Source organism: Sorex araneus, chromosome 2 (assembly GCF_027595985.1).
Source record: "Sorex araneus isolate mSorAra2 chromosome 2, mSorAra2.pri, whole genome shotgun sequence".
Lineage (NCBI taxonomy): Eukaryota > Metazoa > Chordata > Mammalia > Eulipotyphla > Soricidae > Sorex > Sorex araneus.
The window spans coordinates 135,091,533-135,115,735 of NC_073303.1; the positions used below are offsets into that span (position 1 = coordinate 135,091,533).

Here is a 24,203-nt window from a genome sequence, read left to right on the forward strand (position 1 = left end):
AAAAAAAATATCCAGCCCCATCAAAAATATGGAGAGAAGAATAGAAGCTTTCTCAAAGAAGAAATACAAATTGCAAAGAGACACATGAAAAAAGTGTTCTCTATCACTAATCATCAGGGAAATAAAAATAAAAAAAAACACCTCACAGCACAAAGACTGGCACTCAACCAAAAGGACAACAACTAGAGTTGGCAAGGTGAGACTGGGAAGGGACCTCATTCACTGCTAGTGGGAACAGCAACTGACTCAGCCTTTTTGGAAGACTCTATTAACATTCCTCAAAAAACTAGGAATTGAGCTGCCACACAGTTCAGCTATTCCTCTGCTGGGTAAACACCCCAAGGGCCAAAAAAACATAATGTAGAAAAGACTTCTGCACTCCTAGGTTCATTGCAGCACTATTCACAATAGCCAAAATCTGGAAATAACCCAAGTGCCCCAAAACAGATGAACGGATAAAGAAGCTTTATACTGTATATACTTAAGGTCTATACTGTAAATATATGCAATGGAATACTCCTCAGCTATAAGAAAATATGAGGTCACACAATTTGCTGCTATATAAGTGAATGGTAAGAATACCGTGCTGAGTGAAATGAGTCAGAGAAAGAGGGACAGATAAAAAAAAATGATCTCACTTGTATGTGGGATATAAAAAAACATAGTCAAGAAATAACTAATGCCAAAAGACATAGAAAAATTAAGCCTTCCCTCTAAGAACGGGCACAAGGCAAGGTTGCCCGCTTTTACCACTCCTATTCAATAGAGTACTGGAAGTCCTGGCCATAGCAGTTATACAAGAAAAAGATATCAAGGGCATACAGATAGGAAAGGAAGAGATCAAGTTATCACTATTTGCAGATGATATGATACTATACTTGGAAAACCCTTAAGACTCTACAGAAAAGCTCCTAGAAACAATAGGTTGACATAGTAAAGTGGCAGGCTACAAAATCAACACCCAAAAGTCCATGGCTTTCTTATATACAAATAATGAAAGAGAAGAAAGAGACATTAAAAAAACAATCCCATTCACAATAGTACCTCAGAAAATCAAGTACCTTGGAATCAGCTTAACCAAAGAGGCGAAGGACCTATACAAGGAAAATTATAAAACACTACTTCAAGAGATAAAGGAGGACACTAGGAAATGGAGACACATCCCCTGCTCATGGATAGGGAGAAGTAACATTATCAAAATGGCAATACTGCCCAAAGCACTATACAAATTTAATGCAGTCCCTATCAGGATACCCATGACATTTTTCAAAGAAATAGACAAAACACTCCTGAAATTCATATAGAACAACAAATCCCCACGAATAGCTAAAGCAATCCTTGGAAAAAAGAAGATGGGTGGCGTCACCTTCCCCAACTTCAAACTCTACTACAAAGCAGTAGGAATTAAAACAGCATGGTACTGGGATAAAAACAGACCTGCAGACCAATGGAACAGGGTTGAATATCCTGTCATAGACCCCCAAATATATGGCCACTTAATCTTTGACAAAGGAGCAAGAAATGTGAAGTGGAACAAGGAAAGACTCTTCAACAAGTGGTGCTGGGAAAACTGGATAGCTACCTGCAAAAAAAAAAATGAACTCTGACCTCTGTCTAATGCCAGGCACATCGCTAGTCATCAGGGAGATGCAAATCAAAACAACAGTGAGATATCATCTCACACCACAGAGACTGGCACACATTCAAAAGAAGAAAAGCAACCAGTGCTGGCATGGATGTGGGGAAAAAGGGACACTCTTTCACTGTTGGTGGGAATGTCGACTGCTCCAGCCTTTCTGGAAAACAATATAGACAGTCCTTCAAATACTAGAAATTGAGCTTCCATATGACCTCACAATACCACTTCTGGGAATATATCCCAAGGATGCAAAAGAGCACAGTAGAAATGACATCTGTACTGTATATTCATTGCAGCATTGTTCACAATAGCCAAAATCTGGAAACAACCTGAGTGCCCTAAAACAGATGACTGGTTAAAGAAACTTTGGTACATCTACACAATGGAATACTATGCAGCTGTTAGGAGAGATGAAGTCATGAAATTTGCTTACAAATGGATAGACATGGATAGTATCGTGCTAAGTGAAATGAGTCAGAAAGAGAGGGACAGACATAGAAGGACTGCACTCATTTGTGGAGTATAGAATAATATCACATGAGGCTGATACCCAAGGACAGTAGATACAAAAGCCAGGAGGATTGGCCCATAGCTGGAAGACTGTTTCATGAGTGGAGGGGAGAAGACAGATGGAATAGAGAAGGGATCATTAAGAAAATGATGGCTGGAGGAACCAGTTGGGATGGGAGATGTGTGCCGAAAGTTGATAATAGAACAAACATGACGACTTTTCAGTGTCTATGTTGCAAGCCATAATGCCCAAAAGTAGAGAGAGAGTATGGGGAATATTGTCTGCCATGGAAGCAGAGGGAGGGTGGAAAAGGAGGGGTAATACCCGGGATATCAGTTGTGGGGAATGTGCACTGATGGAGAGATGGGTGTTTGATCATTGTGAGATTGTAACCCAAACATGAAAGCTTGTAACTATCTCACGGTGATTCAATAAAATAAAAAAAGTTAAAAAAGAAAAAATAAGTTGAATTGATACTTAGTAGGAAGCTAGCCACTGAGGAGTGAGGACGCACAGACCAGAGAAGGGACCACTATGACAATGATGGAAGGGAGTGTTCTTCTGAACGAGAACTGGAGAACTGGGTTTTAAAAGGAGATAGAGTGATATGCATGATACCCTACCAGTAACATTACTGTAAACCACAGTACCAAAAAAAGGGGAAGGGTGGGGAAGGAAAAAAGGAAAAAAGTGTCTACCCTAGAGGCAGGCTAAGGGACAGGATGAAAACTGGGGACACTGGTGAAGAGAAGTGTTGTGTGAACACTCAAAAGAGGAGGGGGCCAGCGGGGCTCTATCTCTCCTGCTGCCCTCATTCAGTAGTCTCACGCCGTTTCCCCCCACCCCGGGGAGGCTGATGGAGATGGGCAGGCGAAGGAAGGAATGAGTGCCAGGCTGGTTGGTATCAGTTGCAGTTTATGCCAACCTCCGTTCCCGTTCTGCTTGTCTCTCTTCTGCGCCTCTCTCTCTTCTGTGCCTCTCTCTCTCTCTTCTGTGCCTCTCTCTTCTACGCCTCTCTCTTCTGCCTCTCTCTCTCTCTCTTTCTCTCTCTCTCTCTCCTGTGTTTTCCCCTGCTTCTGTATGGACAGGAATACAGTTAATATTATGCTCTTGTAACTTGGGAGTTGATTGACTCCAAATAATATTTACTCCTGGGCATCTGCTTTCTCAACTCAGTTGCCCTTAGTTCCTAGCACCCCAAAAGCAGGGTCCTGATGAGGGATAGAATGGACCCAGGGCAAGCTGTGAGCTACCCTGGCATCGAAATGGGCCAGGCCAAAGTGCCACAATACTCAACTATAAGTTGAGGGCATGGTCATAGACAAATGCTGTCATGATCCAAAGGTAACAAGACTAGGACTCTGCTGGGGTTAGGAAGATTAACCTGACCTGAGGACTGTGGTCTGGAATGTATAGTGAGATGTCCTCAGGAAGAACCAAACTTTAAGGTTATATAGCTTACTGTGCTCATACAGAATGACATTGCTAGAAATATTAGAAGTAGATTTGCTATAACTATTTAAGCAGGTTACTAGCTCACACCCTGATGCACCCTTATTTGGACTCCCACCCTTGAGCGGATCTCCTTGGATGAGATTTCCTAAAATGAGATTTTGTTAATCTCCTCGAGAAATGGTTTTACCCTTCCTTGTTGATTTGTTAATGTTCAACCCACCATTATGTCACCACCCTATGTAATTTGCTATATAAACTAAGACTGGGGCACTGACGAGACAGAGGAAGAAGACAGAGGAGACAGAAAGATGACAGAAGAGACAGAAGAGACAAAGAAGGAGACACACGAGAGGACACGAGAAAAGAACAGGGAAGACACAGAAGTAGAGGGAAGAGACAGAAGTAGGGGAAAATATAGAAAAGAGAGAGAGAGAGAGAGAGAGAGAGAGAGAGAGAGAGAGAGAGAGAAAGAGAGAAGCAGAATGGGAACGGAGATTGGAATAAACTGCAACTGATACCAACCAGCCTGGCACTCGTTCCTTCCTTCGCCTGCCCATCTCCATCAGCCTCCCTGGGGTGGGGGGAAACTGCGTGAGACTACCGAACGAGGGAAGCAGGAGAGATAGAGCCCCACTGGCCCCCTCCTCTTTTGAGTGTTCACACAGAGAAGTAGTGATAGGATTGGTGTTTGAACATTGTAAGAACATTGTAAGCCTGAAACTAAATAATAAATAACATTATAACTTTGCAATTCATGGTGATTCAATTTTTTAAAAATATTTTAAAAATCAGGGGCTGGAGCGATAGCATAGCGGGTAGGGCATTTGCCTTGCATGCGGCCAACCCGGGTTCGAATCCCAGCATCCCATATGGTCCCCTGAGCACTGCCAGGAGTAATTCCTGAGTGCAAAGCCAGGAGTGACCCCTGTGCATCGCCGGGTGTGACCTAAAAAGCAAAAAAAAGAAATTTTTTTTTAATCAAAATAGCAGATTAACTACCCAGTTCCTCTTGAGGTGAGTGTACAGGCTGCGATTTGCACAAGCCCAAGCAAAGATAGAAGCTGAAAGGTTTCCCTACCTTGTCTGATTCATTAGGGCTGTGAGCTGGCAGCAAGATCAATGTGTAAGTCTTCCCTGTGCCGTGAGAGATCTGGCAGAGAAGCTCTAGACTTTAGATAATGACGGCATTATCTAGACTGCAAGGCATATCCTAATAACAGAGCTGTGGCTCAAAGGACCAGTCTGAGAGAGTAAAGACTCCTCAACACAGATCCAGAAAGTTCAGAAACTTTGCCCCTTTTGCAAGAATCTAAAGGCCATTTGCTGCCCATGGGGCTCAAGCCATTCTTCACCATGCAAAGATGCTGGGTCACATACAAGCTTTGGCACTATGAGGACTGACCAAGAAATCTTCAGTTCGGAGATAAGAATCTCAAAAAAATATTCTTTAGAGAATAGGGGTGTGAAAAGTCTAACACCACATACCATCTGGTTCCTACCTCCACAAGTTTTCCTATTGTCCATTTAGCTCATTTTACATAGATGTGAAATACATTTCATACTACTACCTCAACTCTTTTGTTCTCAGAAAAATTAAATGACTTTCCCAAGCCGGTAAGACACTATTCTGACAGCCCACCCACTCACTGTTCTTTCCACTTGAACCCAACCACGCAACACCATCATTTACCTACTACTTTTTAACTGTCGCTCTTCCTGATCTTTTTTATTTACCAGATTTCCTGTTTCATCCTCCTCCACAAGGAGGAGAGTTCCCATTTTCCCTGGTCAAACTAGAAGCTCTGGTCATAGCTATGTCACAGCTGTAAGGATTACCCACACCTCAAAGCCTGGAATGAGAATGGTGTGTGAAACACAGAAAGTTTTCCTGTGTCAGAAGATATAGAAGAACTTTTGTTTACAACAGTGAAACATAAATCCACCACAGAAGCAACAGAACAGCAGTTATAAAAGGACTTTCTTTTATTGATTTAAATTGACCTGACTTACCATCCTTTACTATATAGAAAAGTGTCATCCTGAGGCTGATGTTAAAGCAATGATATTTAATTGGAAAAATAAAAAATGAATATATTGGGTCATTGTAAGTGGCTAAAGAGACTCGGCAAGCAAATCCTAGCAAGGTAAGAGAAAAAACAGACCCATTAAAGGTCCCTAATTCAAATGTTAGTCATATTTATCAGAGCTGAACACCAATTTCTACAAAAACAGACTTACAGTACAGATGTTCATTCCATAACAGTAAACTTCTATTCCACTGTATCCACTTTCTAGATTGGAGGGTTCCTTTAAGGCAAAGTTGGCCCACACTTTGCTCTGCAGACAGTGCATGGGATATAAGAAGTGTTCGCAAACTGTTTGTTGGAAGCATAGATCATGCCACACCCTTGCACATAAACATCCACGCACACAGATGAAATCCCTAGGAAGAATTTTTCTAAGCCTTTCTCTCCCCACTCACCAACAAAATGATCATTTTAACTAAGGTAATACTTTTTTCAAATGTAATGTACTTTTCCCTTTTGCATGTTGTTAGATATATTTAACCTCCCCTGACTCTGATAGAAGCATCTATTTGCCTCAGGGAAGTTTAGCATAGTCAAAGAGAAAGTGTCGATAATTCAGCTGTTGACATCCAAGATAGGCTTTTTTTTAGTAGTCAGCTTGAACTCTCAAGCTCCCATTAACATATCAAAATCAGACGGTGCCAACTTGCCCATTGAGGTCATTTTACACCCAAGGTAAAGAATTCAGAATGCAACATAAGGGCGAAGCACAAGAGAAGAAAGGAAGCCCTCGCTCTCAAGATCAGGGCAACGTGGGGAAATTCAGCTGGAAGAACAAATACAAGGATCTGTTTCCTATGATACAGCCACATCTGGGCCCAACTAAGGTTTGAAATGCAGCTTTAGAATATAATATCCCAACAGGGGGTGGACACCTTAAAAACCATCAGGTCAGTCCATATGTGGCTTCAGGCTTCTAGGAAAATGCTCATCATTCAATAGTGTACTAGAACCCACAGGATGAGATACTAAGAAGATGAAAACACAGTACTAATCAAGGCTGACATCCAAATAGATGTGCCAATTACAAAGGTTCTGCCTTCTCACAGTAGCACTGGTGAACTGAGGATACACCTATCTCTTTAAATCCCTAGAAATGGTGGTTTAAGACACTCATAGTCAGTGACTTAGGCCTGGGATCAGACCTAAGAAGCTAATATGTACAGAAATTTTCAGTACATTGGCAAAGAGAACATGAATTTAAGTGCTGTGTTAATTGCACAACATATCCAAAAAGCAAGGCAAAGGGGGTATGGTGCCGCCAGCAGGTCAACCTGTACCTGTGGGGTGAGTGCATCAGCAGCCTGTTGGTGCCTTTAGACTTCCAGATACCCCCAAAATTGCTGCTGTGCCTTTGGTCAGATTCCAACAACTTGGGGCCAAGTTTACCAAGAAATTAAACAGCCAAAAGTTAGGTATGTGGGAGCCACACCCACAAACCACCTCCAGCTCAGCTATATAAGCTGACTTATTGGCCTTATTTCAGAGACCCATAAATCTCGAAAGAAGATGAAAAGATGCTGTTAGGGCCTGTAGCGCGGAGTTAGGCGGGAACCCATGACTGAGATCTCCAGGCCAGCTTGGACTGGAACTGGGCCTCCTTCCCCCCAGGTCCCCAGTTTTCCAGTAGCTTAGCAGTCACCCTCACTAACTGCCCCTGGCGCCATGCAATCTCATCAACAGCCAAGACCTAGAGACTGTAAACTAAAGCTCCTGGAAGAGAACACCACAGAATGTCTTAACCCCACGCCAGGCTGTCCTCACTGGGGCACCTCAAAGGGGGGCAGGTTGAAGCACCCTCCCTGCCCCAAGCAGAGCCCCGGCAGCTGAAAACCTCCAGAACCCAACCTCTGCCATGCTCAAGGAGACTCTCCACAAGTTCAGACAACTTCTCCCAAGAGGGGACAAGCCTCACTTAAGATGGAATGAACCTCACTGGAGAGCGGACCAGAAGGAAAACCCAGGTACATGGGAACCTGTGACTGAGACCTCCAAGCCTTTGGATTGGGACTGGGCCTCCTCCCTGAAGGTCCCCAGTTTTCCAGTAGCCTGGCTGTCGTGCAATGAACTGCCCCTGGAACCATGTAATCTCATCAACGGCCAAGACCCAGAGACTATAAACTAAAGCTTCTGGAAGAGAACAACACAATTTCCTGGACATTATATTCTATCCATAACAAGCAATACAAAACAAATCGTCTAGATGCCTTTTTGGCAGGTTTGAGTGGTGGTAAGACTGGTGTTGAAATAGCGAATGTAACCAAAGTAGAGAGAGAGTATGGGGGAAATACTCAGGGGAAGGGTTGGAGCAGGGGTGGGGACAGGGGAATACTGAGGATTTTGGTGGTGGAAAATGTGCACCGGTGAAGAGATGGGTGTTTGATGATTGTATGACTGAAGCTCAAATATGAAAGCTTTGTAACTGTATCTCATGGTTATCAAAAAAGGGGTGGGGAAAATAATAATAAAATACTAAAATAAAATTAACATTCTGAATAAAAAAGTTCATGCACAATTCAATTAGCTTAATCGATGGCTGAATAAATAGCAGTACTCCTACATTATAAAAAAAATTTTTTTTTAATTTTTTTAAAAAGCAAGGCAAAGTTAGCTATACATTTCCAAACCACCATTACAGGATCACACCAGACAAGGAATCCAGTCACCATGGTTGAGGCTAGCGAATATCTGCCTCTGCTTCTGCCAGAGATGGTGTACTACCACAAGTTCACATGTGCACCTCTGTGCACCAGACTCCATTTGGGGCGTGGGGGAAATTTTGGTTTTTGTTTTTGTTTTTGTTTGATTTTGGGGGGGGGGTGTCACACCCAGTTGTGCTCAGGGATTACCCCCAATAGTGCTTACGGCACCATATTAATGCCTAGGGCAGAACCTGGGACAACTGCCTGCAAGGCAAGTGCCTTAACTCCATAGTATCTTTCTGGCCCCCAACCCACATTTTGAAATGAAATGGGAGAAAATACATGTGATAGTAATTTACCTGAGTTATCCCAAAGCGAACCAGAGAAAAATAAAACAAAATCCTGATATCTTGTAACTATAATATAGCCAAATTAGGGTGTGGGTTCATGAGAAAGATTGGCTCCATATCATAAATTACTAAAGCTGCATTTTCTTTTACGTGTGGGTAATAAGAAGAGTACAACCAAGCCACACTGTCACCTATCAGAAAAAAACTAATATGCCTCGGCATTTAGATGGGCCACTCTTCCAATCTCACATGCACATCTCTTTTCCAAAAGCAAATGAAACATATCATAAAATGTTTCACTCCATCTCTAGTACTGCCAATTTCCTACCAGACATGAAAAAATGTACAGTCTTCAAACACAGTATGGGCTGTCACTCTCATCTGAGTCCCCTAGATCAGTTTTCAACCACACTCAAAACCAAGGGAGACCCCAGAAAAGGCAGCTGACAAAAACTTTCATTTAGTCAGCAATTTTGTTTTCCCAAAAAAGCTTTACTTCTATAATCTTACTTATCTCATAAATTCCTATGAGACATGCAGAGCAAGTATGTTTACCTCTTTCTTCAGATGAGGAAACAGAGATCCCATCTGTAATTGGCTTGGCCAAGTCACAGAGCTAATTAGTGGTGGGTAGAATTGGAAACCAAGGTCTTTCCAATCACATCCTTTAGATTCTTCTAGCTTAACATAGCCTCTGGCCTTTGGACGAATTACCTAAACCACTTCCATACCTGTGGTATTGGAATTAACTTTCACCCAAACCAGCAACACTTTTTTCTTCCTAATTGTGAAGGCAACTGACTTCAAAGTCCCTTAAGGCATACAGCGAAAAAGACTAAACTAGCCTCTACCATTTATTTAAATGTCATTTACAAAAGTGTCCTAAAACATTACAGAGAAAGCTATTCCAGAAAACAGGGACCGGTTGTTCTCTTTCCTAAGGATAAAAGCAGAGAAAATAGCTGTCCTAGAGTCACCTTTGAAGGATCAAGCAATGAGTGACCCATATTGCTATTTTTATGTGTACTTCCATGTGCAACAGGTTCTTATCTGTTTATCTCAATTTCTGGGAGGAGGAGGTACAAGCTTTTGACCACAGATTCTATCTATACTCCGGAGTAACTATTTTTTATAACAATAAATACCAATGTGTTTACCCTTTCAAAGAACAAGTAAAACCTCTGCCTTACTACTCTGTCCCCAGATAAAGGTTAAGTGTCTTATGAACGTCTTACTTTGTGCAATAGATATACATGTATTGTATTGGACATTTAATGTAATCGAGAAAATAACATTATTTAGGGAACAAAAGGTTACCTTCTCCCTGACTTTTTACCTTATTTCAGTGATTAAAACAAAAACAAACCGGGGCTGGAGTGATAGCACAGCGGGTAGGGCATTTGCCTTGCACGTAGCCGACCCGGGTTCGAATCCCAGCATCCCATATGGTCCCTTGTGTACCGCCAGGGATAATTCCTGAGTGCATGAGCCAGGAATGACTCCTGTGCATCTCCGGGTGTGACCCAAAAAGCAAAAAAAAAAAAAAAATCATGGATCAAAGAGTGAGTAAATATAAGAAATTAGACCAGGTATTTAGAAATTAGACCAGAAATTAGACTAGATATTTAATTTAAAATGGTAAAAGGATTATGGTGATTGCTTTTATGCTTTAGACAACCACATTCTCAGTTCAAAATGTGAAATACTGAGTCAGAATCACTTTTATGACAAAAAATAACTTTAAGACGGAAATATCTATGAAATTATAGAGAAGAGTGAATCTCTAAATAAAGCCTTGTTTACCACTTATTTAAATCATTTTTGATAAAATAATAAATAAAACTCCCTTTCTGATTATCTCTGATTAGCCATATCCCCCCTATCTTAACAGCCCCAATTCAACATAACCACAAACTACTAAAGGACAAGACCTCATATTACCTATCTTCATCACCCCATTAGCACCTGGCCATATGAATGGCACTCACTCAATACTGATTTCATTGTATGTCTGAGCTTTCATATGTAACTTTCCTGAAAGAGTTCTTTACTTTTCCAGTGCCCATGAAAATTAGAGGTGTAACTGTAAGCAAGCAATAAGTGGTGTTCCCTCTAATCCAGAATAAGTAAGGGAGTGGTACTTCATAGTCAACATTGACTTCATGGGTCTTTTTTTTTTTTTTTTTTTTGCTTAAGATAGAACTGGTGGTCTCAAAAACTGATGTCCTTCCTTAGCACAGAGTTTTACTATAAAATTCCCAGATGGGGGCCTGGGGATGTGGCTCAGTGGTAGAGTTCAGGGAGCACCACATCCGAGTGTGCAGGACCCAGTAACTGCAGCAACGTGATAAAGGGAAGGGCAGGGAACCAAGGGAAGCACTAGCACTGCATCACCAACCAGCACTGAACTGCCCAGGCCCAATATTCTTGGAAACGGTCCAGAGACCCCTGCGCATAGCTCAGGTCCACCCCACCAAGCATCTTTGTATTGAAGTACAATTTTCGTGCATAAAATTGAAGAAAAAAGTCCACAGCTCACTGGAATTACACAAACAAATTACACCTCTGATCAAGAAACAGAACACTACCAACAGTCCTAAAATTCCCTTTCAGCTGACACTTTTTCCCCTTACTTTTATTACCATACTTCACTCTGCCTTCATTTTTACCCTTTTTCATCTATGTCAGCTTAAGCATGCTTTATTCGATGACTACTCCCCATACCCAGTCAGGTGAAATGGTTGGCCATATGATTCTTCTATATGAGGTCTAAGCCTTTTCCACCCATGAGCATTTGGATATGTATGACCTCATTGTAAGTCACTGACGAGAAGCACATGTGTCTGTCCTGTCATATCTTGCCACATGCCTTTATGGGTTTTATACATCCCACAGGCTGTGCATTCCCCACCCCTATTCTATGCTCTCAATTTAGAGGGTGCAATCTTCTTGTGGCACTTATACTGAAATCAAGTACTTATATGTTAGACATTATTAAACTGCTATGCTCCCCTTGGGAAAAATTATTTCTAATATATTTGTACTCCCACAATTCCTGACGTTCAGGTGCACAATGTTTTCACATTTGAACCACAAGAATGAATGAATAGATCCATTCACTGAAATCAGGTAGTTTGCTGAAGTTGATCAGTTTTTATCAAGTTCTCATCTAAAGTAATAATATTTTAGGGCTGAGCAGGTAGCTTATAGGACTGGAGTACTTTTTGTGTGAGAGAGTCCCAAGATTCAAACTCCAGCACCATATGGTCACCTAAGCACTTCCCAATATGGTCAAAACAAAGGGAAAAAAAGTTTTTAAAAATTCAGTTATAAAAGCTTGGGATCAGAATTAACTAGATAATTACACAGTTCCAATATTTAGCTAAGGATTATTTTTACATACTACTCTCTAACTATTGTGTGTGCCAGTGTACTGGGAGAAGGCATAGTAGCATAAGAATGAACTCAGTATCTTGCACCCAACTTCAAAATTAAAGTTGTGACCTTATTCTCAGTGGTGCTCTATTATTCCATGACCAACAGCCATCATGGAGTCCTGCCAATCTGCCCCAACTGCTTCTGGAACCACTCCTCTCTCTCCTACAAACTCCTTTCCAGGACAGTAAGAAGTAAGAGACCAGAATTCCCAGGAGCCCTTGACCCCACCTCCCAGCCCCTTTCGTCATATCCAATTAACCATCTGCTGTCTCCCTGGTCTCCTCCTAAACTCACTGTCCAGCTGCCAACTCCAAACTGTTTCCCCACCCCCATTCCCACAGACACCCATTGTCTCTGGTCTGCAGAGTACGAGTGTAATAGGCAGGGACTTTAGCCACATTCACACTCCCTGCCTGCTGTGCCCTGTAATAACTACAACGTTTAAAATTCACTACTCAACTAACTCCATACTGTGATGAAGGAAAGGAGGTAGACAGGAAGGGAAAACAGATGAGAGAGTGAATGGGAAAGAAGGAATGTCTCAGATTTGCTTTCCAGCCTCTCTGTTCAAAAACCTCCTAGAACCACACAACCCCACCTCACCTATTTTACTTTGGTCTTTCCTCACACTGCCCTTCACCAAGCAGGGCTCCACTAACCTGTGAGTACCCAAGCACCCAAGCCACTGGTCCTCTCTTTGAGTCAGGCTATTGGACAGCACAATGTTCCCTCGTTCAGGGTGCTTTCTGGCTAATTACTTTCCTAAGATCTGGTTTTGCTTCTCTGGACCAAGGCTCACCTCTCAACTGACCTTGAGATTCATCCCTCCAGCCTCACCCAGGACTTGCCACTGTCAACTGATCCTCTTTTTCCTGAATATTATTTTTTCTTATGCCTGCCTTATCCCTACTCCCCACCCGAGGTATCCATTTATCTCCTACCTAAAAAAAGCCTCTCTTAAACTCTGCTACCCCTCTCTAACTACCTTCCTATTTTTAATCTTCCCTTCACAGCCAAACCTTTCCAAAGAGTCATCTGTATGCACTCCCACTACTTCCTCCTCATCCACTCACTCCCTTTCCCCCTTGCAATTTGAATTCTGAATTCTGACTTCTCTCCACAATTGAAACTATTTCTAAAGTTACTAGTGATTTCTAGAACCCAGAGGGTTGCTCAGACCCCATGTTTCTCAACCTCTGTGCAGCACGAGTCCCAGCTGATGATCTCCCAGCACCACTCTCTCTCTCTGCCTCCTCCAGCCCTTCTCTTGCATCTGCAGCTCTGTCCCTGGCACTCTGCCCTTAAGTCTGTACATGCTTTACATTTATTATCTCATCTACTCTTATAGTTTCTGCCATAACTTCTTATAGATGTATCCCAAATCTTTATTTCCAGCTCTGGCCTCCCTCCAAAGTACCAAACTCCTCCTTATCCACCTACAGAATCAACACCTTCCTTAGCTATTTCATTGACACCTGAAATGCAACATTTCCCAAAGTAAACTCCCTCTTCTCCTGCTTCACCACAGCTTCTCCTTTTCTTCTATTTTCTTTCATTTTGTTTTTCAGTTTGTTGGGTTTATGTGTATGTGGGTGAGAAAGAGAGAAAGAGAGAGCTTAGAGGACCATGTGGTACCTGGGTTCTCCATGCAAAGAACACACTCCAAGCTGTCTCCTTGGCTCTCTCCTTAAATTCTGATTCTCATTTAAGTAATGTCCATCCTCCCAGGCATCCAGGCTCTAAGTTTCGAAGTAACTTTTGATCCCTGCCTCTTCCTTGACACTTCAACATTCAAGTTGCCGAGTCCTACAAACTCTTCTCCATGAGGTGCCTCATGGCCACCTCCTATGCTCTACTTACACTGTGGCATCTAAACTTCAGACCCTCCTAACTTACCACAGTACTCTCTTCATCTAGTTCTGGCCAGCAGTGCCTCCTCTATTGCAACTGACCCTCTAGAGGGGGCCAAATTTATTGTCCTGATCACATTACCACCCCATTTCGAACTTTTAGTGGCTTCCAAAAATAAACTGCAGAAAGACCAAATTTCTTGGCCTGCCATTCAAAGCCATGATCTAGACGCCCAGTGAATGAAGCAACCATTTTTACTGGTTCCCAGCACCTTCTGGGTTTTCTCACCTTTTGATCCTTCACTTATACAAAAATTAAAAAAGGCCACAGATCTTGGAGTCTCCAACCTCATTCTGACCTGGGCAAAAGACTGCCTTTCCCATCCAGACCCTACCCATTCTTAGATCCCAGCTCAAAAAGTAACTACCTCCTGCAAAGTATAGCTCAGCGAACACTTGTTACTCTCCTATTTATTTATCCCTTATGCCTATTTTTTTCTATCTCATGCCCCACTTCCTTCTAATAATGCCATAGACAGAAGTGGAAAAACAAAGCTAATTCTCCAGCAGTCTTCTTTACTTCCCTGAACTTATTTTTGTCCTCCTATCTGATTTTCTGATTCCCTAGCTTTTCAGCAGACATAGTTTTGAGCAACTCTATTGATCCAACAATTCTGTGGCTGCCAATCATCTCCTAATCATTTTGCTACCAGTCATTCACACACAACGGTGTGGCAGGAGGAGTCTGAGCTGCAACCAGAGAAGCAGAGAGGAACAGAATCACTGCACCCACCTGAAGTGCAGCGAAGCTTGTTCTCACTAGACTCCTACAGATGTCCTGGGCCAGGAGCCAGAGCCCTGGGAGAGTGGCATTTTATATTTCCTTGGAGAAGGACAGAACAGGAATGTCCTGACCTACTATGAAGAGAATGCCCCATCTAGCCCTCTTGGGAAACCAAATTGAGAAGAACTGCTCTCTTCCTGGATGGGAAAGGTCCCACAGAGGTCAGGTTAAATAAGGTAATACTTGTCAGAAGAGGCACTTAGAGTAATAGAATGTTCAATGTAGAAGGAACTATCTCCATACATTTGGACGGAACTGTACAATTTATAAAGATATATTACAGATACTATCATATTTGATTCTCTCAAAGGTTGTAGGATACTTTTCTTTCATTTCATGAAGATATTAAAGTCACTTGTCCAATTCATTATAAGGAGTAGAAAGCAAGGGTTATGTTAACCTCTTACTTCTTTGCCTGATCTCAGCCCTGTTATAGAGTTTTTCTTCCCTTCCCACCCCTTAAATCCAAATGTTCCTTCAGGGAGCATTTATATGCGATCCCTATTATTCTGCATTCTTTTCTACAATTGTATATACTCCCATAATAGTACAGTTGATGGCTGCAGTAGGTACTCAATAAAATATCTGTCAAACAAATGAATGAAAGAAAGATGAGGCATAAAAGCGAGCCTTCAGATTCCACACACAGGTTCTTTGCACTCTCTCCCACCCTTTGTCAAAAGCACTGCACTTCACCTTGTCTAGAGAATCCCTCAACCCCCGCCGCCTCTGTGCCATCACAGTCACTTAATAATTAAAACAGCAGGAACAAGGACTGCTAGAATTTCTTGTGCTTCTACTGAAAGTCAGAAACTACAAGAAGTTTTTTTTTCTGATTCTCAACCTGTGAAGCAAGTATTATTAGTACCATTTTGCAAAAGACAGGATCAGAGATATTAAATATTTTACCTCAAATTCTACCCCTAGCTAACTCAAAGTCTGAGTTATTCAATGTTTTATTGTCTATCAAATCTCATCGTATTGTCTATCAAATATCATCGTAGCACTGTAGCACTGTCGCCCCATTGTTCATCGATTTGCTCAAGCAGGCACCAAGTCTCCACTGTAAGACTTGTTGTTACTGTTTTTGGTATATCAAATACACCCCGGATAGCTTCCCAGGCTCTACCATGTGGGCTGGATATTCTCGGTAGCCTGCCAGGCTCTCCAAGAGGGAGGGAGGAATTGAACCTGGGTCGGCCATGTGCAAAGCAAATGCCCTACGGGCTGTGCTATCGCTCCAGTCCCTGCCTATCATTAGGGTTTCTAAACCTCAAAACTATTATGGGACTGAATATGTCTACATCATCCTGTGTACTAAAAAATGTTAGGGAGTGAGGGTAATTGCTCAAGATGCTAATGTGTATGTTTTGCATGTGGGAGGCACAGATTCTATCCCTGGCACCACATGATCCCCTAAATGCTGCCAGGAATAGCCCCTTGAGCACCCCTGTGTATGGAAAAAGAAGAAAAAGGAGTTAATATACATTGTCACATCACAGGGCTCTACCTACCAAATGACAACTGTAACCAACATCTCTAAGTAGTTACAACCTTAAAACTGTCTCCAGATATTATCAAATACTCCCAAGAATTATTAAACTGCCCCTTAATTTTGAACTACTGGACTATCTCATAACTGCTTATCTCCAGAAGTTGCAGGGAAAAAAAAGATCTCTGAAAGGTGGAAATGTCCACTCTGCACTCTGCAAACTGAGGATCAACTAAAAATTATCCTCAGTTTACCTATTCTAGTGTTTCATTGATAAACATAGTCAAGAAAATATTTCTTCTCAACTTATTTCTTTCTGTAGTTTCTGTTTATTCCTACACCTTTCTCATCTCTCCCAAATGCTATTAGGTATAATTAGACTTAAGTCTGGAGGTACTCAGGAATCACTGTAGTTCATAAGCCAGATAGAGTTGAAATGTGATCCCTATGAGGAACTGCAAGGTGCCTTGTAGGCACCAATATGAAGCAGAGGAGTAAAAAAGCAGCATCCTAGGATAAGAATGAAAGCTACAAAAGGAGTCCTGGAGTAGCTTGACGGACCCTGGTCTAAACCAGAGGTGCTATCAACTAGCAAGGGCTAATACAAAGTTATTCAATAAGACTTATTAGAGGACAGAAATTTCTCACAAACAGCACTGAGATTTTAAGTATTATGACTGAGAGAAAATGTCATTTACATGTTAAGAGAGAGAAGGAGGAGTCATTGCATAGTTGGTACTTTGGTCCTTTTGTAGAAGAAAATGGAGCGTCTGAGTCTGAGACTGGTCAAAGTCCAAGTAACAGCAAACACTAGTCAAAAATGACTGGACTCCTCAGCCTAAGCTCAAAGATAGAAGACACCTAAGTCAATCTTTTCAGTGCCTGTCAAGATGGCAGGCTGGGGCTGAGGCGGGGGTGGGGAGATAAAAGAGGAAATCTGGGAACACTGGTGGTGGAGGGAAGTTGACACTGATGGTGGGATTGGTGATTGAACATTTTATCTCCAAAAAATATAACTATGTAATTCACAGTGCTTTAATATAATACAGTTTTGCAAAAATAAAAATAAACCAATTTTTTGTAGTCTCTTCACTTATTTTCTTTTCTCTTAAAAAGTGAGTGTTGGGGCTGGAGCAATACAATAGCGGGTAGGGTGTTTGCCTTGCACGCGGCCGACCCGGGTTCGATTCCCAGCATCCCATATGGTCCCCTGAGCACCACCAGGAGTAATTCCTGAGTGCAGAGCCAGGAGTAACTCCTGTGCATCACCGGGTGTGACCCAAAAAGCAAATTAATAAAAGTGAGTGTTATCCTCTGCTCAACAAAGCTAATATCTTACTTGTATTAGAAAAGCAAGTTTTGTCTCACCTTTCCCAGTACCTAACTCAATAGCCAATTTACTAGAACCTTCGATTTTTCCTGCCTAGAGCTCTCTCCCTTCCATCTCCAAATCTGTTCTGACACTAGGAAAAATCAAACACTTTTTCTTTCATATCATTTCAAACCAGCAGCCAACCTCTTTTTAAGTTTCATTGATAAAATTTTAAAATAACTAAATTTCTGCCCAGTACCCAAGTCGCCACTCAAAATATCCCTCCTAAAAACATCTTATGAGGGCTCCCAGTAGCCTGCCATTTTATTCCATTCAGTGACATTTACACAGTGTTCCTCCTGTTCAACTGTTTAGAGGCAATCATCATATCAGAATCCATGCTATCTCCCCAGGGGTCCCAGGCTCATCTCCTTGGCTGCCACTTCCAAGACAATGGTTTCTCCCCAAACTCTTTAGATCTCCTTTCCCCCTGCCTCTTCTCCCTTGGAGCCATCACATTTATTCACAGAACTACAGCTACACCCGGCCTTGACACAAGGACACCTGTGTCCAAACTCCAGTCCTAACTCCCCACCTCTGCCCACATCCCACATACATTGCTCCACTAAATGACTGCATATAGTCTTCCTCGTTTCTCCAATTCTCCATGTCCAGAACTAAAATCATTCTCTGCCTTGCAATACCCGCTCCTATCAACGAAATCACATCCATCCTCCAGGCTCTCACCAGGTACTTCACTTTCCTAGAGGGCTTTATTCTCTTTTCTCCCTATAATTATTTTGTCAACAAGTTCTACCCCCCTTTATTGTTTTGTTTTGGGGACACACCCATCTGTGTTCATGGTTTACTCCTGGTTCTTCACTCAAGGATCACTCTTAGTGGTGCTTGGGGAACCTTATGGGGTACCAGAGATTAAACCCAGCTTGACTGCATGCCATACCTGCTGTACTATCACTCCAGCCTCAAGTTCCCATATTTTTACCTTTGAAAATGCCACTCAAGTTGTCCCTTACTTTAACTCCTTTCTGCCACCAACCCCAACCAAACCCCGTTGTCCCTCCAGATCACTTTTGCATTTCCCTAGATTCTGTCTCACTTTTCTCCACTTATCAGTCATACTCCCCTCAGATTCACCTTCCAAACACCACTTTCTTCAGGATGTACCCTCCTTCAAAACCTTTCAATGACTCCCTCTTTACCCCTTAATCAAACCTAAACTCCCCTCATGAGCTTCCAAGACTCCCCCTGTCTGGCCCTGCCCAACTCACCCACCCCTGCTTGCCCTCCTCCCTAACCTACAGCCACCCTGTCAGTCTAGGACCCTCATTTTCAATGCTCCAACCTCCCACATGCCTTTGCCCACACTGCTTCTATCCTACCCCCATTTATAAATTACCACCCCTTATACCTCCTCTGCAGTTCTGTCTTATTGGACCATAATAGTTCAGCAATTAATGAATCTAAATGAGCAGGAACTGACAAGTTGTTTTCAGACATTCTCAAAGGGCAAAGAAACGGAATATTTCTTTGCTAACCCACAGTACCCTGGACAGCAGAAGAATCCTAATCGGAGTTGAAAGGTCCTTGGTTTTCTATGTCTACACTTCAATTTCTAGTCCCAGTTTTAAGTTCCCATCATCCCCCTCTGCACCCCACTTCATAAGTATGATCAATAAAGGTACTGTGGTACACATTCTCAGGCTTTGAGGAGAAAATTCCATGGAAGACATTATAGAATCTATCAATGCATAAGAGTGGCCTGGAGAGGGGAAGGGTGCTTGCAGAGAAGTGCAGTTTAGGTAATCTTGCTGGAACAGTTGGTAAAGAGACCTGAAATACCAAAATAATCAGAAGAGGACAAGCAAGGAGCCAAAATGACAGAATGATTCAAAACACGCCTAATTAAAGATACAGTAAGACAGAGTTTTGGCAAAGCAGTTGCCAGCCTGATCTTTGTGCATACAAAATTTTCCACTAGAAATAAGGGGACAACCTTGGAGCTAGAGGCTTGAAAATTGTTTGAGGTTTTCTCAATTGTTCAACTGAATCCAAGAGAATTAGAATGTATAATCTATCCAGCCTCCTAGCACAGCACTCCAGAGATGGGGAATCAGAAGAGTGAAGGTTAAGAATGTGACCTTTTCAGGTTTAGGAACACCCAGCAAAAACCCAAACTAGATAGAGGCTGGAAGGGTAAAATCAAGAGTCAGATACAAAAGTCTATGCAGGGAAGGTGGAGGTCCAAGACTCAGCCACAAGCAGCCTCTACCCTCCCTGCCACTTTTTACAGGCTATTGTTACTTCCAGTCTTGAGCACAGAGGACTTCACCTTTTTCAGATTTCAAATGCACATCAAACCCAGTGGCCCCCTCCTCAACGATGCAGCCCAGGGATGGCTGTCCAGTATATCCCCCACAGTGGTGCCTGAGGAGACAGAGCCCGGAGTGCTATTTATTCTGTGAGTGGAGCCATGCTTTGACAATGAAAACCAAAGGTAGTGTTTTGAAAGGCCCTGGGAAAAGTAACACATTGGACCATTATAGGCCATTAACACTATTAACAGTGTGTGAATTCATTTGTCAGAAATTAGCAAGCCTCCAGAAAATGAGCTCAGTTCCAAGGGCCCAGGACTGAGGAAGAGCAGAAACCGGTGTTTATAAGTCTGGAAAGGGTAAGGATTACTTGTCAAAGGATGAAAGTGAGGTCCAGAACTGGAGGTGAGATGCTTCACCTTTAAAGAGTTTTCTGGAGTTAAAAAAAAAAAAAAGGCAAACTTTTCCAGATGGGAGACAAGAGAGGATCAAGTGAGACCTTCTAGAGGAGTGCTTCTCCTGCATCGTTAGCTCAGGCCAGGAACCTGGTGAAAAACCATGCTTGCTTTGGGTCTCGGCCCGTGTGCGTGTGCGTGTGCGTGTGTGTGTGTGTGTGTGTGTGTGTGTGTGTGTGTGTGTCAGAGACGGAGAATGAGGGTCAGAGAGAGCAACAGAGAGAGAACGGACTTCTGCAGTCCAGGAAGGAAGCCTGGCCAGGCAGGGATGCGGGTTAGGAGGATGGGCTCCCTCTGTGCTCTCTAGCCCCCGGCATTCGCTCCCATGCTCCAGCTTTCCCCTGGTGCTGTGAACACGCGAGCCCATCAAGTCTTGACTTCTAATGCCACAAGTCCCCCCAACAAAGTGCCCCGCCCCCTTCCCTCGGAGCTGCCCTCCGGGGCGCAACACGGCCGCGAGGGAACAGATGGACGTGGCCGGCGCGCAGCGCGCGCCCCTCCGGCGCTGACCCGACCGCTGACCCCACCCGTTCGTGTCCTCCCTCCCGACTCGCCAAGAGGGGGCACGAGCACAGGACCCCCGCGGCTCCGTGGACTTCTTGGGACAAAGATTCCAAACAAAATGGTTGCAGACAGACACGGGCAGCGGGGACTCTCGTGGGGAGCGGGGGGAAGCCACAGGTAACGGGGCGCGGGGAGTCCCCGGTCTCGAGGCCGGCGGCCACAGGTGGGGGGCTCGGCGCGGCCGGCCGGGGGCGCGCCCGGTGGGCGTGTGTGCGGGGCGGCGACGGCGGCCGCTGACAGCGCCGGGCGCCCCCGGGACGGCCCGCGCCACGCCGCCCCCGCGCCGCTCCCCAAACTTGTCGGCGGCGGCGGCCCCGCGCCCCGCGCCCGCGCCCGGCCCGGCCCGCCTTACCTGTGCGGAAAAAGGCGTCCACGTCCGAGTCGGCGGCTCCTCCCTCGTCCGCGGCCCCCTCCGGGGGGTTCATGACTGCGGTGGCCGCGGGGTCGGGGGCGGCGGGCGGGGCGCGGCCCCCTCAGGCCGGGACGCGCCGCCCCATGGGCGCTCCGGGGCGCTGGCCGCCCGCTGCCGCTCCCGCGCCGGCCGCCCGCGTCTATTGTTCGGCGCGCCCGGCTCCGCGCCTTCCCTCGCGCCCGCCCTCGCGCCGCTACCTCCTCCTCCTCCTCCTCCTCCTCCTCCTCCTCCTCCTCCTCCTCCTCCTCCTCGCGCCCGCTCGGCGCTCGCAGCCGCCCTCCCGCGGCCGCCCGGCTCCCCCGGCTCCTCCCCCGGCCCCGGCCCCGCGCTCCGGCCCACAATGACCCGCTCCGGGCCCGGGCCGGGGCTGGCGCCGCGCCCTCCCCGCAGCCCCGCTATTGTTCGAGCAGCGCTAGGCCGCCGGCCCGCGCCCGCGGGAAGCCCCGGCCCCGGGCGGGCGCGGCCAGGTGCGCGCGGGGACGTCTGGCGGCCGCGCCCCGCTCACATCCCCGGGCGCCGCGCGCCCGGCCCCGCAGCCCCGGCCCCCCGCCCCGCCCCGCGGCCGCCCCGGCCCGCTCGCCGCAGCCCCAGCATCTCCCCGCTCCGGCCCCGCCGCCGCCGCCGCCCCGCCCGCGCCGACTCGCCGGCACCCTCGGAACGGCTCAGGCGCCCCGAGTCTTTGTCCGGCGCATCCCTCCCGCGTCGCCTCCCCGCGCGTCTCTCCCGCCCGTCCCTCTCCCCGGTCTCGCGTCTGTCTCTGTCCTGCCTCCCGCTTGGCCCGTGGCGCCGCGCTCCTCCTGGACAGCTGTCAAAACTCCCTAATCCCCGGGGCCTGCTCGGTTTTGTTCTCCTCTCCCGTGTGAATGGAGAGATTCAGCGCGCCCCGGAGAAAGGAGGTGTTCCAGCAAGCTGAATTTCAATTAAAGTGGGGAGCGGGCCTGGGGAAGCAAGGGGAGGATGGCAACAACAGAAAAGGAAGGAAAGAAAGCAGATGCTGTATGGGGTAATTAATGCATTAAATAATTAGTGATTGTATTGTGCCAATTGGTTTTTAAGCAATAATTAAACAATAATTAGCCAGGATTCTGTTTCTAGTTCTGGTGACTGCGGAACCTACAAAACAGATTCTCTGGACCTGAGGGCTTACCCTGCAGGGCCCGGGTCGGGGGTGGGGGTACTGCTGCTGCCTCATTCAAATCAACATTCAGGATGCCAGGGTCCAAAGTATGTGCAGAAACACACCTGCTAGGAAAACCGGGTTTAAAGTCGCGGGCCTGCTTGGGACGGGAGGGTCCTGGATCTGTTTGTCTCTGACGACCTACTTGTTCCCACCTCTGACCAAAACACCAGGGAACTCTCCACAGCTGCCAACTGGGTGATTCTAACGCAAATACAAGGAATTGCATACATTTTAGCGAACCTTTCTGTGTTCCTGTACTCATCAATCTCTTTACCAAATGTCACAAATACTGTAGTTTTATTCTCACGCATTAGGGGGAAAATGCCTACTTAAATCTTTGGTGCAATTAGCAGATCCCGTTTCTTATTCAGAGCGACTTTGATATTACAAGTGTATTTTGTTTTGTTTTGTTTTGTTTTGTTTTGTCCAAAGATCTAATTTATCTGACAGGCATTTTAAATCTTAATCCCCCTTTACCCCATGCTTTTATTCTGGCCTGCACGCACACTTGCAATGGCAAAGCTGTTAACTGCCAATGTTGTTCATAAGGACAGAGACTTGGGGCCCCAAGACAATTCAAACAGCTAGTACATGGTACATTTTAAGCAGGGGGCTTTCTTGGTTCCCTGAGATCCCAGGTTGGCTCAACACCCACAAACTAAGAACCAGAAATATAACATGACTGTTAGTTCATCCCAACTTCAGAAGCAATATATGTATTTAGAGGAAGGCTCACATGAAAACTCTTAATAGATATGGTCCAGTTGAGAGGAAGGTGGGAGGGTGGAATCTTATACAATAACAAAACTTTCTTTTTCTTTTTGGGTCACACCCAGCATTGCACAGGAGTTACTCTTGGTTCATACACTCAGGAATTACTCCTGGCAATGCTCAAGGAACCATATGGGATGCTGGGAATCGAAACCGGGTCGGCCGCATGCAAGGCAAATACCCTACCCACTCTGCTATTGCTCCAGCCCCTAATAACAAAACTTTTTGAGAGAAATTTGATAAATTTGTATTAGATTTTAAAATATCTATAGCTATATTAATATTTAAATTTTCAGAGCAAGAAATGTTACCAGAGATAAAAAGACATATCAATTGGATATAACAAATCTAAAAATTCACCCTTAATAAGGGTTTCTATCAGTCTGACGCTTGCAGAAGCCTGGGTTTGAAGCCTGACATTGCATGTTTTCCTAAGCACTACAGGTGTGATTCCCAAGTACCTTCAGGTGTGGCCCAAAAGCCAATAAATAAATGAGTTTCAAAGTATATGAAGAAAACTTATAGAACTTAAAAAAGAAATTTTAAAATTCATAATTATAGTCAAGTCATCAAGTAAATCTAAGATAAAATGGAGAAGACAACTTACCAGCATAAAAATGGAAGCTTGAACAATGTTATCAATCAAATTGATTAACATTTATAGAATACCTTACTGAATAATGACTATTTCATGGTTTCAAGTACAGTAAACATTTATCAAGAAAAAACATGTGCTCAACTAGAACAAATTTCTGCCAATTTAAAAGAATTGATTTCATGCAAAGTATATGTCAGTTTCTTTTTAATCAAACAAAATATGTTCTCTGAACACACAGAATTAATAGCAAATATGTGAAATTGTATTATA

General features: G+C 44.4%; 1 protein-coding gene across 18 annotated transcripts in view; it reads right to left on the reverse strand.

Annotated features, from left to right (window-relative positions):
* Nucleotides 1-21,554, reverse strand: part of KALRN (kalirin RhoGEF kinase) — an 809,955-nt gene extending 788,401 nt beyond the window's left edge. For 9 of the 18 annotated variants that reach the window (XM_055128078.1, XM_055128085.1, XM_055128081.1 and 6 more), the window contains exon 1: nt 21,325-21,554. In XM_055128078.1, the coding sequence (XP_054984053.1) occupies nt 21,325-21,397 (73 nt within the window). In that variant the 5' untranslated portion in view covers nt 21,398-21,554. The remainder of the gene's footprint in view (nt 1-21,324) is intronic. The other 9 variants (XM_055128100.1, XM_055128087.1, XM_055128088.1 and 6 more) reach the window with 5 other exon arrangements.
* Nucleotides 21,555-24,203: the final 2,649 nt, after the last annotated feature.